This window comes from Pituophis catenifer, unplaced genomic scaffold (genome assembly GCF_029215685.1).
Source record: "Pituophis catenifer annectens isolate HBS135680 unplaced genomic scaffold, rPitCat1.0.hap2 SCAF_1, whole genome shotgun sequence".
Taxonomy (NCBI): Eukaryota; Metazoa; Chordata; class Lepidosauria; order Squamata; family Colubridae; genus Pituophis; species Pituophis catenifer.
Window position 1 is genome coordinate 212,971,914 of NW_027256881.1, and position 16,141 is coordinate 212,988,054.

General features: G+C 36.7%; 1 protein-coding gene across 1 annotated transcript in view; it reads right to left on the reverse strand.

Moving 5' to 3' along the window:
• The window catches only part of ARHGAP15 (Rho GTPase activating protein 15), a 449,292-nt gene that overhangs the window by 387,432 nt on the left and 45,719 nt on the right, over positions 1 to 16,141 (reverse strand). The window contains exons 2-3 of the mRNA XM_070957014.1: positions 10,262 to 10,336; positions 3,355 to 3,413 (exon numbers count right to left, since the gene is read on the reverse strand). Of these exons, the coding sequence (XP_070813115.1) occupies positions 3,355 to 3,413; positions 10,262 to 10,336 (134 nt within the window). The remainder of the gene's footprint in view (positions 1 to 3,354; positions 3,414 to 10,261; positions 10,337 to 16,141) is intronic.

A 16,141-nucleotide genomic window follows, 5' to 3' on the forward strand; every position in this document is an offset into this window, starting at 1 on the left:
ACTTCAGACAAATGGTTAGCCAACCTCTTCTTAAAAACTTCCAGTGTTGGAACATTCACAACTTCTGGAGGCAAGTTGTTCCACATATAACTCAAGGAATGTAGAAGAGTAGTACTTAACAGAATAAGAGAATTGGAAGAGACTTTGGAGATCTTCTAATCCAATCCTCTGCTCAAGCAGGAGACCCTATACCATTCCAGAAAAGTGGGTATCCAGTAACAGTTGCATATTTATTTAATCCAAGTTTCTTGTACAGTTCTCCGAGCCATTATGCAGAGACCGATGTGCCATTCAGCAAAAGACTCAATACTTTTCCCTTACAAAACTTTATAATTGTAGAAACTAAATTAACTGTCTAGGCACACAGGAAAACAAAGTATTCCATTAGATAGCCTTAAGGGTCAAATTATGAAAATTTTTATTTGGTTTTCCCAATTTAGAGAAGATTGGATGATGATTTCCAAATATTATTTCTTTTCCAATTATGCTTATAGTTACTGTGCCTCTTATTAAACACTTCAGTTTTTCATGTAACTTATGTTCAGTTTTCTTTGCTTTCTCTTGCATACTGTGCCTTAGTCCCACTGGTCAGAGATAAAGTCACCACATCATGAAGGCATAAAATTGTATTAAAATTAACTACAGGCCTAGAGCACTCTGAAAAATGCACAAAATATAATATAAAAATATAAATAAATATAATTATCATTTTCTCCATCAAGAGAAAACAGTTCAGCCAAAGCAGTTTTACATAGGTGCAGATGGGTGAATGAATGCCATTCAATTGGCAGCAAATAATAGAGAGAGAGAGAACAACAATCAATTTTGGAATTTGGTTAGAAACCTAGGTATCAAAACATTAGGAGACATCATTCAGAAAGCAACAGAAAAATGATGCAAAAAATAAAAAATCCTGCAGCAGTCAGATTTAACCTATCCAAACCATAAAATTGTTACATACAGTGATAAAACATTGACCTCACAGCTGCGTGAGATACAGCTTCAGAGTTCGAGCTAATTTTTAAAATTGAAATCAATGACTTTCCAGAGCAGTCTTCCTTTGGTCATTATATTTGCATTCTAGGAAATGGACACCTGATGGCAGCACATTATAAGATCAATGTGGTTTATATTGCTCTATTTCCTTAAAGATACAGATTTTTGAAGTTTCACCCGACAATTCCAAGTTTAGCAGAAGAATGTTGGCACTTCCAACTTTCCTGAATTTCACCTTAATAATAGGAAATGATAATTGAAGGGGAGGGAAACACTTTTTTCCTACAGTTTAGACCTCTTATTTTTGTCTTCATTGGTGTGCATGTATAGGGCAAACTTAAACCATGACAGATGTATATTTAAAAAACATAACATAAATGTCTTCTGATTACCCTGTTTCCCCTAAAATAAGACATCCCTTGATAATAAGCCAATCGGGCTTTTGAGCACATGCACTAAAATAAGCCCCCCCTCTGAAAATAAGCCCTCCCCAAAAATATGAGCAGCCGGTCCCCGCCATTTTCTCTGGTTTCCTCCATGCGCCTCAAAATAATAAGACCTCCCCAAAAATAAGGCCAAACGCTTATTTCGGGATTCAAAAAAATATAAGACAGGGTCTTATTTTTGGGGAAACACAGTATATTTTGGTACATTTGGATCCTTAGTGGAGCTGAATTGGTAACTGGTGTTTAATTCTTTGATCCACTATGATGTATATTGTGGTGTTTTCCTCTGCCTCTCAGAACATATTGCACAGAAAACAAAGTATTGGTCACAAGCTCCACCCTGGGTTTCCTTCGGCTGAAGAATGGAATAGAAGTACAATCTATATAAATAAAAAATAAATATGATAACAGCTCTTTGAAAAAATGCAAAAAGACCAGAGTTCTTCATCGTTAGAAAATCCATATTGGGACAGCACTAATTAAAAGCAACTGAGATATGTGGGCAGGCCCATCTGCTTGGTGACTGTATTTATCACTACTATAAGGCAGATGTGGGCATCACATACTGTAACAACCAGTTCGCCCAGAACCAAAAATGTGAGTGCTTGCACGTAGCATCGAAAAACCGGCAATTATATAGGACGTGATAGCGCCAGGGTGGGTGGGCGGGCCGAGCCACTGGTCGGAACTACCGGTTCACCCAAACCGGTCCAAACAGGTAGCAGCCCACCACTGCTATAAGGGTATAGTCTTCTTACAAGATTTTTTAACTTATTCAACAGTTCACTTAAAAGACTTTTCATCTAAAGTTCCACATCAGAATGTGGCCCTTTGAAAAAGAGCAAGGTTTCACCCTCTAGTTAAAACTGAGTTGATACATCCAGGAGACTATATTATCTCAGCCAATGAGCATCTGAATTGACTGTGGATGTCAAAATTGCTATCAGGAAATACAGATGTGAGAAACGAGCCATAAAAGAGTTGAAATTTCAGTTGCTCTAATATCTATTATTCTACCCCCGAAATCTCCTGATGCATTTTCCATATTCAAATATCACCATTCGGAGATGATATTTCCCGCTCTGGTTGGGTAAGCAACCATTTCTCCTCCCCTAAAATTAGGATTTAGGCCAGTGGTTCCCAATGTGGGGCCCACGCCCCACAGAGGGGGCAATTTGATTTTTAATGGGGGCAATTTGAACCTTGTTTAAACCAAGTTAATGGCCTTTTAGGCTTCCTCCACGTGAGCAAAGTTCATTTTTTGAGTAAAGTAAGAATTATATGTCACCGGGGGTTGGGGGGGAATCAAGATTTTAGAGATGCTTAGGTGGGGCATGGCCAAAAATAGGTTGGGAACCACTGATTTAGGTAGAGGAATAATCATGAACATCACAAAGAGTTTTAAGTTCTCAGGCTGAAGTGGAAACAGGAATGGCACACAGACAACTTCTCTCTTCCTAATAAAGTTTTTCTTTCCCTAACACCACAAATTATAGAGAGCTTCAGTATGTTCTCCATTTCCGCTTTCTAGGGACATTATTCCAGGCTTACACTTCAATTCCCACCCCCCATGGAATAATGATGGATAAAATTAAAATTCAAGACTGTAGAGCAAGACTCAAATTAAGGAACAAAGTTGCATCATCCATAGAATCAGATAAAAGTTCTTATTTCTTCTTTACATTAAAAATGGCAACTTGATAATGAGATTATGGAAGATCTGGTGTTTAAAAAGTTTTGGGGGGAAGTAGAGGCATAATTTACAGCTCTTTGAACTTTTGAAGAAAATTATTGGGAAAAATGAACTTGATCTGAAGACAAAGCCTGATGATTGCCTGTTCTCTGAATCCCAAGTCAAATAACATATTACTTTGCACTTCTGTTTCTATTAGAATTATTTAATGTCACCTACCTTAGCTTCTTGCCTTCATCTGCAATTTTAGCCTTTAGAAGATAGCCTTCTTTGATTATCTGTAATAAAGAAGTTGATGCACAATGTTTATTCATTCCACTATACTGTTATTTCTGATGGCATAATGCCTATTTAGCTTCCACCTGAATGCATTGGGAACCATACCATCTGTCTGGGCAATTGGTTCCATTGTCAAATTACTCTTATTGTTAGCATTTTTTTTCCCTAAGTGTCAAAACAGATTTTCCTCTAATTTAAATCTATTAATCTGTGTCTAGAACAAGAAGGTATAGTTGAAGACCTTCTTCCTTAAGCAATATCTTCTCAGGTATTAGAAAAGGGACATCGCACTGCTCATCTTCTTGCATTTCTTTTTATAAAACTTGATTTCTAGGAAAACTTTCCTTTCCCTTCTCTAATCCTATTTTAATTTCTCCGAATCATGCTTAAAATGTGGAAGCCAGGACTGGTATCAGTAACTAAGAAGGAATCTGATCACAGCAGATCAAAGTCTAAAAAATTGTCTAAAGTAAAATTGTAGAATTTATGTCTCACTATGGTCAGAGCTTGATTCAGGTCTTATAATGATCGAGCTGAACTATCTGTGCATGTTATGTGTATATATGCAACATATCTATGTTATGTACATAACATCATCAACATCAAAGAATGCAGGTTGGCTGAATGGTACGTTGTTGCATAATCTCGTAGACTGTCTTTAAGAATAAAATATGTCTTTTGGCTTAATAGACACTTTAAAATTCAAATATTCAAGCAATGGGCTATAAAAGATTCATTTATAATATTGTTTGTTTTTATTAGCGAGTTTTTAAATGTAAACACAAAAGCATATGAACAGCTGATACTTTGAAACATGTTGGGCAACACATATGCTACATAATGCATATTCTTCATGAGCCCCTGAGAATTTTAAAACCCTTGTTCAAGGTACTAATGTTTATGCCATTCAAACTTCTCGGGGGTCATTGTTTTAAAATAAAAACATTGTATCACCCTTGTTTCTATATATGTATTGTTCCATACTGAGATTATATGACTTTCAATTAAGTTCATAAATTAGTTCATATTAAGTAATATAATTAATATGAAGAATATTCTATTCTATATTCTCTCCACCATGTAGCATCATTTTTGCAATAAACATGTGGTTTATTCATCTTCTCCTTTGTTATCTTGTATAGTTACACTGTACATTTCAGGATATTGACAAGGAAATTATTTTCCTCTAGCTAAAATTTGAGTTGGAGAAAGTTTCTATTCATCCAAACTGAGATTTCTTTGTTATTCCTAGCCTGTGTAATTTAGTCTAAATTTTCAAACCTAGTGAGCTCCAGATATTGGACTAATATTGCCATTGAACTTAGTAAGGACGGGCCTTGGCCAAGATGGAAAATGCAACATGGGAATCTTGGAAGGCACAAAATTTGGGAGGTCAGTTTATCCAACAGAAGCTGGAAATAACCAGAAATTGCAATACTGTATTGATGCAAATTTAAAAGTGGCAAAAAGTAGGCATTAGAGTTGCTTCTTGCCTTCATTATATCTTTCCCCTTGGTCTTAGGGCATAAGAACAGAGTTCAGAAATTAAGATTAGTACATCTGAACCTGACCACATTAGACGTATGTCTGCTGTGCTGGGAACCATCTGTTAAAATAGTTTCATCACAGTCCCTCCAAGATAATTCAAGTTATCTTTTCAGCCATTTCACAGATGGATGACATGAGATTACTGAACATGAAATGGCCTTACAGCACTTGCTATCTCTTCTGCCTCAATAAATATCCATCATTTGTTTGTGAGGTTTTTTTTCAGTGCTGCCCTTTCTGTACCTTTCCAGTGAAGAAAAAGTTGAGGAAGAGATGGAGAGAAATTAATAGAGAAAGAAGGCAGAAAGTTCAATATATATATAAAAGATTAGCTAGCATGTCTTTATTTCTTTAGAGGTACTGTGGTATATTTATTTGAATCTACTGTGCATATGTTTTAATAATGGCAAGAGGAATTATGAAATGCACATGAAAATGACTTTAGAAATAATAGAGATGTGTTGATTTATTTCAGGAATGTGATCTAGAACTCATAGATAGTTAATTAAGCTGGGGGATAATTATTTCTTCCTGGAATAAAGAAATACTCCCATTGACAAAGATTTCCTTCACAAATTAATACATGAATGCAATGATGATAGATATTTAGCCAGGATCTCATTTCACTTTACAGGTAATGGAACATATAGAAGGGAGATGGGAATTTATTTTATACTCCCATCTTTTTATCCTGACTTCCTTGTATTAATGGGGGAAGTTGGCAGTGAGGGTAAGACCTTATTCAGTTGAGCATGGTTATAATTCTCTGGGTGATGGGCACTCTAATTATATAGGGTTACTAATTCCATGGAGACTGTAACCTCATTCATCTAAAAATAATTGCAGATTCAATACAAAGGAATGATGTACATATGTGGATTAATTTGCCATAGCACACCAGAAAAAAGAATTAGTGGGTGGACAATTTATGGACTGAAATACAAACTTGAAATAAGGATAATTTAATAATAATAATAATAATAATAATAATAATAATAATAATAATAATAACAACAACAACAACAACAACAACAACAATAACAACAACAACAACAATAACAACAGCATTACAATTAAAAGATAAAAACTAATACACATTAAAAATGAAAGAAAAAAAAGAAAAGTCCAGAAAAGACAAAAGAAAGAAAGGAGACAAAAGATCATATTAAATATATATAAAAAAATACTTCCCCTGTCATCACAAGTATAAACAATGTTAGTAAGTTATTTTCTCTTAAAATATCATGAATGATCTCTTCTTCTCATATCTCATCTCTTATCTATAAACAAAGTTCTAAACCCTTGTTCAGTCCTGATCAGCATAAGTCTGTTACAGGTTACAAGACCTATACATACATACATACATACATACATACATACATACATGTGTGTATGTTAATCTTGATTAAATAAACCAACTTTATATTCCTTTCTTATACTTTTAATAATCTTGATCTTTCAACCCTTCAAATCCCTTCTCACAAGACCCTTCAAAACTTGAACGTCTCTTTTGTAAATCCCAATCATTATTTTGGATTTGCATATCCCTTTTCATTATCAACATCAATCAATTTCAATAGTATATCCAATGTAGCATCTTTTTTTCTATATCATTCTTGTAGCCTGTCCTTTTTAAGTCTACTTTCAGATCAGGTTCACTCTTGTCTAGTAAAACTTTTTCCTTTTCATATCTTTGTACTCAGTCTATCTATAATGGCAGACACTCTTATAATTATTCACTGTTCAAAAATATCTTCATACATCCAATGTTAACGTATTTTGTTCCATTCTGTTTAAAGATAAAAGTAAAGGTTTCCCTTGTCCAGTTGTGTCCAACTCTAGAGGGCAGTGTTCATCTCCGTTTCTTAGCTTAGGGAGCCAGCATTACTACTAGCATTATCTGATGCTATGGTCATGTGTCCAGCATGACTATAAACTGAGATGCATGGAATGCTATGCATCTCAGTGGTGAAATCCAATTTTTTTACTACCAGTTCTGTGGGCGTGGCTTGGTAGGTGTGGCAGGGGAAGGATACTGCAAAATCTCCATTCCCACCCCACTCCTGGGGGAAAGATATTGAAAAATCTCCATTCCTACCCAACTCTGGGGCCAGCCAGAGGTGGTATTTGCCGGTTCTCCAAACTACTCAAAATTTCAGCTACCGGTTCTCCAGAACCTGTCAGAACCTGCTAGGTTTCACCCCTGCTTCCCACCAAGGTGATACCTATTTATTTACTTCATGCTTTTGAAGTGCTGGGTGAGCAAGAGCTGGGGCAAGTAATGGGAGCTCACCCTGTCACTCGGTGCTCAGGTCTCAAACCTGGGCTATCAGCTTTTCAGCTGACAAGCTTAGCGTCTTTAACCGCTGAATCATCACAACTACCCATTCTGTTTAGTAAGTCAAATTTAAGTGTTCTTCTCCTTTAATTATAATCTTTAGTTCCTTCTGGTTCTCTCTAGTGTCCGGTCTTCAAAATTCTCTCTAGTGTCCCATCATCCTATCATTTTTAAAGACTTCAAAATTATAGCATTTTCCCACTATAAGGATTGTTATAATTAATTTCAAAATCTATTCTCAAACCCATCCAGATCATTATCCATTTGTAACCTTCCAAAATTAACATTCTAATCACTCTTTTGAGAGATTTTTTTTAAAGTCCTTAAACTTGAATTTAAAACTTTTGCTAAGAATTGAAGGAAGCTCAAATGTCAACAGTTCCAAATAGCTGAAAAGCAGTTAGCAAGCAATTTCCAAAAAGATATTAGAAAAGGGACACATTGTTGTCCACAGTTTAAGCAAGATGGCTCTCTAAACCCAATAGAGAACACTGCATTGCCACCCCTTCATGAGAAGCAACTGATTGGAGCATTTGTGGGTGATCCCACATTCTCTCCTTGTCTGGAGAGAGATTGCAAGAAGCCCACTCATCAGCTCTTTGTTTTAGTACAATTGTTGGTTCAACTCTCAGCAGAGCTCTCTTCAATTCTCCACTTTTCCTCCCAGAAATCAAACTAAGGACAAATTTCCTGATGGTTGGAACAATATAACAATGGAACAGTCTCTAATTGTGGTGTTTCATAATGGGAGGTTTTCAAGTAAAATTTAGACATCTGGATGGTATGAAGATTCCTGCTGTGGTAGACCTCCAAAATCCCTTTGAATGTTATGATTCTATAACTTTCAATGGGACCAGGCAACATTCATATGGGAAGGATTTGTATGCAGCATATGACATACTGAAAAATCATGACCAGTTTTATACTTTTAAGTATACAAACATGGCAATAGAAAGCATAACTGAAAACTATTATAGACTCCAATTTTCAATCTTTTTTAAATAGTAATGAAAGAGCAGTATACATGCATAAATTGGGAGTTTGGCAGCATACAAGTTTGATATTTTTTTAAAAAATTCCTTGTATGGTATTTGCTAACTGCAAAACATACTTGCAAGAATATCTGAGGAGGTTATTGTCAGATAAACCAATGTATTGTGTGGCTATTGGACTAAAACTGAGCATGTCTTATTATTAACTTCAGCGGTTGCAACTTGTTTACTTGGTCTGCTTCAGGGGTGAAATCCAGCAGGTTCTGACAGGTTCTGGAGAACCGGTAGTGGAAATTTTGAGCAGTTTGGAGAACCAGTAGCAGAAATTTTGAACAGTTCAGAGAACTGGCAAATACTACCTCTGGCTGGCCCCAGAGTGGGGTGGAAATGGAGTTTTTGCAATATCCTTCCCCCAGGAGTGGGGAGGGAATGGGGATTTTGAAGTATCCTTCCCCTGGAGTGGGGTGGGAATGGAGATTTTGCAGTATCCTTCCCCTGCCATGCCCACCAAACCACGTCCACCAAGCCACAACACACCCACCAAGCCACACCCACAGAACTGGTAGTAAAAAAAATTGGATTTCACCACTGATTTGCTTCATACTTGCCTTACACTGACTATTCTTCAAGTTGATCATTTTCCTTGTACTTAGATAATAAAACTGTTACTTCGACTTTTTTTAGTTACAACTATATTACCCCAGAAATATCAGCTCTGTCTGGGGAAAAAATTCTTAGTTCAAAATGTGTTGTTGCAAAATTATGTCCTTTTGCACTCTCCTCCTTCACCCACATCAAGAGGCTCTTTAGTGCCTCTTCACTTTCTGCCATTAGAGTGCTATCATCTGCATATCTGAGGTTATTGATATTTCTCCCAGCAATCTTAATTCCAACTTGTGATTCATCTAGCCCCGCCTTTCTCATGATGTGCTCTGCATATAAGTTAAATAGGCAGGGTGACAGTATACAGCCTTGCCGGACTCTTTTCCCAATTTTGAACCAATCAGTAGTTCCATATCCAGCTCTCACTATTGCTTCTTGACCCGCATATAGGTTTCTCAAGACACAGACAAGGCAATAATCCATGAAGGGGAGTTCAAAATGTACTAATACTAATAATATTGTTAGTTGCTAACAGTAAGTAATTATACTACTAATAGTAACTAATTTTTGGTGACAATAATCATAAAATTAGCCTAGATTTCCATTTAATTTAAAAGAGTCGTGGTGGCGCAGTGATTAGAGTGCTGTACTGCAGGCTACTTCTACTGATCACCGGCTGCCAGAAGTTTGGCAGATCGAATCTCACCAGGCTCAAGGTTGACTCAGCCTTCCATCCTTCCGAGGTTGATAAAATGAGGACCCAGATTGTTGGGGGCAATAGGCTGACTCTGTAAACCACTTAGAGAGGGCTGTAAAGCACTGTGAAGCGTTATATAAGTCTAAGTGCTATTGCTATTAATTGTGACTCTACGGTCATGAAGTGCATGTAGGACAACAGCAAAGAGAATTCAATCCCCCTTTCCTATCCCCCAAAGTTTACCAATAAATGCCATCTTCCAAAATTGATTTCAATTTTTTTAAAAAATAATTATCAAACTTTTATATATATTATATATATTATATATATTATATATACACCTGAAGTAGCAAGGATAACACAAAGATAAATTCATGCCTCTATTGTACACTATTACTTTAATGTTTTTGGGAAAGTAGTACTACTCAAATAAATATTTACTAAGAATGCTGAAATATTATTTTTAGTTGTTTTAACTGAATGGATAATTTAAACTGTGTATCATTAGCCAACCTTGCTCAGATCTTTAGTTCCCTTTTATCCTGTTAAGATAATAAGGAATCTTCATCCACATGTGTTCATCTTTCAAACATGTGTTCTGTTTTTATTAATAAAAGCTAAAGTATAAATTGCACAATGCATTGCAAATGCTATAATACAATTGCTTACCTGTTTTTCCAATGGGACAAGGCAGTCAAGATGTGGTATAGTATGTTGGGAATGATTCCGTCTATGACGAGATAGCTGGAAATGTATTTATTTAGAAGTCAGAATAGGCTCAAATCAAACAACATTTAACATACAAGGATGAACTGAAAATAACTGAGCACATTCCCTTTGAACTGTACTAGTGGCAGTTTTCAGGTAAATAAAATGAATATGTTCTCATTGTAACATTTTACCCTTACACAAGATATTTAAAAGTCTTGTGTCTCCAAAGTCTTTTTAAAAAGGTTTTAGAAGAGCATACCATTACCAGATCAATTGACATTTAGACTTGTGTGTGAATTTAGACTTGTGTGTGAAATAACAGTGTTAAGAAGAGTTGGACTATGGCCATGATGGTGAACCTATGGCACGTGTGCCAGAGGTGGCACGCAGTGCCCTCTCTGATGACATGCGAGCTGTCGTCCCAGTCCAGCTGTGCTGCGCATGTGCATGCCCCTCCCACCTCCCACCGGCCAGCTGGTCTTTGGGTCTCTGCCGTGCATGCGCAGGGGCGAGGGGCATGCAGGAGGTGTGCACATGCACAGGGGGTGGGGTCCATGCAGGGGGTGCACATGTGTGAGGGGTGGGGCGCATGTGGGAGGGCTGCATGTGCATTGCATTTTGGGGGTTCGGCTCATGCACGTGCATTTGTGTGTGTGCGCGGGCTTTGGGCACTCTGTCCGGAAAATGTTAGCCATCACTAGATTATGGCCTGGCTATGGTTAGTTGGACTATTGTGTTGTTATGGTAAGCTTTGAATCCAATTCCAGGTTCTTTTAGATGTGATTTCTCCCCCAGTGGTGTGACTGGTAGCTGTCTAAGTACTGAGTTCATTAACCAATTAGAATAGAACATAATAACAGAGTTGGAAGGGACCTTGGAGGTCTTCTAGTCCAACCCACTGCTTAGGCAGGAAACCCTACATCATTTCAGACAAATGGTTATCCAATCTCTTCTTAAAAGCTTCCAGTGTTGGAGCATTTACAACTTCTGGAGGCAAGTTATTCCACTGATTAATTGTTCTAACTGTCAGCAATTTTTTCCTTAGTTCTAGGTTGCTTCTCTCCTTGATTAGTTTCTACCCATTGCTTCTTGTCCTGCCCTCAGGTGCTTTGGAGAATAGCTTGACTCCCTCTTCTTTGTGGCAACCCCTGAGATATTGGAACACTGCTATCATGTCACCTCTAGTCCTCCTTTTCATCAAACTCATACCCAATTCCAGCAACAGTTCTTTATATGTTTGAGCCTCCAGTCCCATAACCATCTTTGTTGCTCTTCTCTGCACTCTTTCTAGAGTCTCAGCATCTTTTTTACATCGTAGAGACCAAAACTGGATGCAATATTCCTAGTGTGGCCTTACCAAGGCATTATAAAGTGGTATTAACACTTCATGTGATCTTGATTCTATCCCTCTGTTTATGCAGCCTAGAATTGTGTTGCCTTTTTTGGCAGCTGCTGCCCACTGATGGCTCATATTTAAATGATTGTCCATTAGGACTCCAAGATCTCTCTCACAGTTACTACTGTTAAGCAAGGTACCACATCAGTGGTGGGTTGCCCCCGGTTCGGACTCGTTCTATAGAACCGGTAGTAAAACCGGTGGGGGCTCCGCCCACTGACCCCGATGTCATCAGGAAGCTTCTGTACATGCACAGAAGCGTGCGTGTGCGTGCAAGTGAAGCATGTGTGTGCGCACGCCCCATTGCAAACCGGAAGTAAAGGTAAGTAGAACTCACCCCTGTACCACATATACTATACCTGTGCATTGGGGGGGGGGGTTGCTTAAATGTAGAACCTTACTTTTTTCACTATTGAATTTCATTTTCTTAGATAGTGCCCAATGTTCAATTCAGTTACCATCTACACTTGAATGATGAGGTTTGGGGAATTTGTTTAATGATAGGAAAAAGAGATATAAATATAAAAGGCAAGAATTCAAGTAGGTTTATTAGATCAGGTTTGTGATAGTTTTTCCCACCTTTCTGGTAACCCCTAATGGACTTTGACTAATTAGGGTAGAAGATGAGATTTTTAAAAAATGTTTATACAGATTGAAGTGAGATATGGGATCAAGAGATTGTTGTATTTTAAGAGAGGTGATACGTTGTTAAAGTTGTTTTTACTTGCTGGACAAAGGGGGAAATTACTTATTTTGCTTTCACATTTTAAAAAAAATTCCATGAATTTTCAATTAATTTCATCTGCATAATTAACAATTTTTTAATTAAAAATATCAGTATTTGATATTTAAACAGTTTTGTCAGCAGAGAAAAGAGAAACCAGTGGAAATATGCTTTAAGGTAAGGTACCCTGCTTATGGTACATGGAACATGATGGCTCTGTAAATTAGAGGTGGATGGATGGGGAGAGAGAGATACTGTAGATAGATAGTGGAGAGACACACACACCGAGAGATACTGTGGAAGATAGATAGATGATAGATAGATGATAGATAGATAGATAGATAGATAGATAGATAGATAGATAGATATTGATTTTTCACACTTATTTAATTGCCTTGTTTTAATTTAATTCTACACTACCAAGGGGGAAAGAAACCACAAATGAAACACTTTCTGAGATTCAAAAGTTTCACTGACCTACTTATAAAAATATTACTTAACAATTTCATTAGGAATGAGTAACAGCTGGTGACATGGCTGTGTCCTAAAGTGTTTTCTGTCTTAATATTTTGTGTCTTAAGCAATCAAGCTTTTGTAAGAAATACTTTTGTTAGCAGCAGTCCCTCCTCTGGGGAACAAAAAATGTCAAACCAAATTTTCTGTATTTTGCAATTTTGTTTTTAGAAGTGTCATGCTTCTCTTTTATTAGCATGGAGAGTAAATAAGAATGATTTGCTGATGTGGATTTTGAAAACTGAAAGATTTCAGATCTTTCATTTAATTTGGATTGATATTGAATGAAGGTGGATGCACCTGTATAAATTGAAAATAATTTGATAGGATAGATAGATGATAGACAGATAGATAGATGATAAAGATAGATAGATGATAGATAGATAGATAGATAGATAGATAGATAGATAGATAGATGATAGATAGATAGATAGATAGATAGATAGATAGATAGATAGATAGATGGATGATAGATGGATGGATGGATGGATAAATGGATGGATGATGAGAGAGGGAGGGAGGGAGATTTTAAATAGGGTACTCTATTTATCCTTTTCCCCACATTGTTCAATATCCTAAGATCTAAGGATCTGAAACTAATATTTACTTGTCAATTCTGGTCTGCATATTTTCACTTAAACAATTCCACCTTAATAATATTCTTATATAGATCACAGCAAAATTCTGCACAATTTTATTTCATTTCTCCGTAATTAAGAAAACCCCAATTCTATCATTTTTAGGAGTTAATCAATATTATTTTACCTGTGATATGAGAATGAGGAGGCATTGGGGATGATAAAGCCCAAAAAAAAATAATGAAGACTTCACTTTATTTATTTATTTTTAAAAATACAAGTTTAAATTATATTTAAATTTAAAACTGCAGGGCATGAGGCTTTGTTCAGTTCCAGTGCTCCTCTGAGTTCAGCAGGAAAGAGTTAAGCATGAAATTCAAGTATGATGAAATTTAATTTAATTGTATTTGTGGCAAGTGTGCATTAGTTCTATTACAACATGTCAAAAACTGGGTACAAAGCAAAGACCAGGGAAAATGTCATTACTTTGTCAACCAAATGTCAGCCAAATAATTTGCATTTTTACTAATTATTTAATTTCTCAGATATGAACTAAAATCAAATTATATTTTGAAGTTCACACTTTCTAAATTTTGTAACAGTCTTCGATAAAAAGTTATCAATAGCTTTATGCAAATTTTACCAATAAATTCATATAAAAGCACTATTCAATCAATACATCTATACATAGAACATGTAAACAGTAGATTAGTGAAATTAGTATACAATGTAATTAATATTTATGAAAAAAAATACTATTTATTTTGCAAAATGCATATGGTATCGGAAATGTGTATCACAAAATTCACATATTTTTCTAGATAGATGAGAGACAGAGAGAGATTTCAAACTGGTACAGGCAGGGCCGGATTTAGATGAAAAGAGGCCCTAGGCTATTCCACTTATGAGGCCCTTTCACCTATAATGAAAGTGTAATTTTAATTTTGCTAACAATTTTAATGTAGGGAATGTAGGCCCCTCTTGATCTTGAGGCCCTAGGCTGAAGCCTAGTTAGCCTATAGGAAAATCCGGCCCTGGGTACAGGACTATGAATGTAAGGCTGGAACCACACAGAAATTAAAAATGGATCATTTTGCTTGACTATTTTCACATGATTGACTTAAACCATACAAACATCATTAACTATGCAGTTTGTAGGTACAGTTATTCCCCTTCTACATGGTATAAGAAGTGATAATGCAAACACACAATTACACTGCAGAACCATTTTTAGCCCAATAACAGGCAAAGTCCTCAGCAAAAATATACAGTATATATTTTCCTCTCTTGTAGCTTTTTTGGGATTACTGTGATTCATATATTGGAAATTAGTGAAGTCCCATGCTAATTTTTTTCTATATTTTTCTATATGAAAAGTTTTGTTCTTAAAAGGGTTATTCTAATATTTTCAAATAATGAAGAGAAACAACACTTAGAGAATATACAGGAAATAGACAGTTGTGTATCGTAATCTCATACTATTTTAAAAAAGCAACTGTCCACCAAAATCTATCACAGATCCAGGGGCTATCTTTATTAGTGGCACCAAAGCCTGCTCAAAGAATGTGTCAGGCAATGGTAAATGTCCTATGGGTTGTCCACCTTTGACCTTGTCATGTTGATGGGCAAAGTCTGTGAGGAGGTGTAATCACATTCTGGTGGGCACAATTATGCTTCTAGATTAAGAGCCTTGAGCAACTTTCACAGAGAGGAAAAAGAGAAGAAAAACACAAGACTGCTAGCTATGTTTTCAAAGTAATATGCCATTTGATTCTCATTCCATCTCTGTAAATACAGACAATCCAATTTAAACTATTCTATGTAGATGCTAAACGGGGGAAGGAAGGAAGGAAGGAAGGAAGGAAGGAAGGAAGGAAGGAAGGAGAGGGAGGCAGAGATGGTATTCAGCTGGTTCAGACCAGTTTGGGCGAACCAGTCTGCCAACAATCAGTTGGCCCCGCCCACCTGCCCCTGCTGTACCCTGTCCTTTATTTCCTGCTTTGTAGCTCATCTCAATCACACGGCACAACTGATTTCACACACCCCCCTCACTGTTCTATTTACCATTGCTGACTTGGAAGGTAAGCAGCTGAGTTTCTAAATGCTCCATTTTCAGCGCAGGTGCCTTAGACATGCACACGTGCAAACCATAGCGCACACTCACCGAACTAGTTGTTAAACCAGCAGCATTCCATCACTGGAGGGAGGAATATTTTTTCTTAAGAGTTCATTAATTACTGAATTAATTCTGAAGACTTGCTATTCCAGCATACAAGTGATTGCAAGAAGAATTACCATCAGCCAAATGCGTGCAGTGTATGCCTCCCTCCTCTAGGGATTTAATGTATATCAACTGCACAATGGTTAGAATAGGGACATATTCAAATATCCCACATAAATCACATCTTGATTTAAGATATCACCTATGTCTACTGCCTCCCCACATCTCACAAAATGTCTTGGTTTGATGTGATTTGTGTTTTTGTTTGTTCTTAATTTCCTTTCTATGCATTGAGACAGCTTGAGGAGTCATTGGATTATTCCTTTTGAGCGGGGGGGGGGGGGACTAATTTGATCGGCACTTCCCAGATTTCAAGAGTATTCTTCAGTTAGCAACCATTTTACCC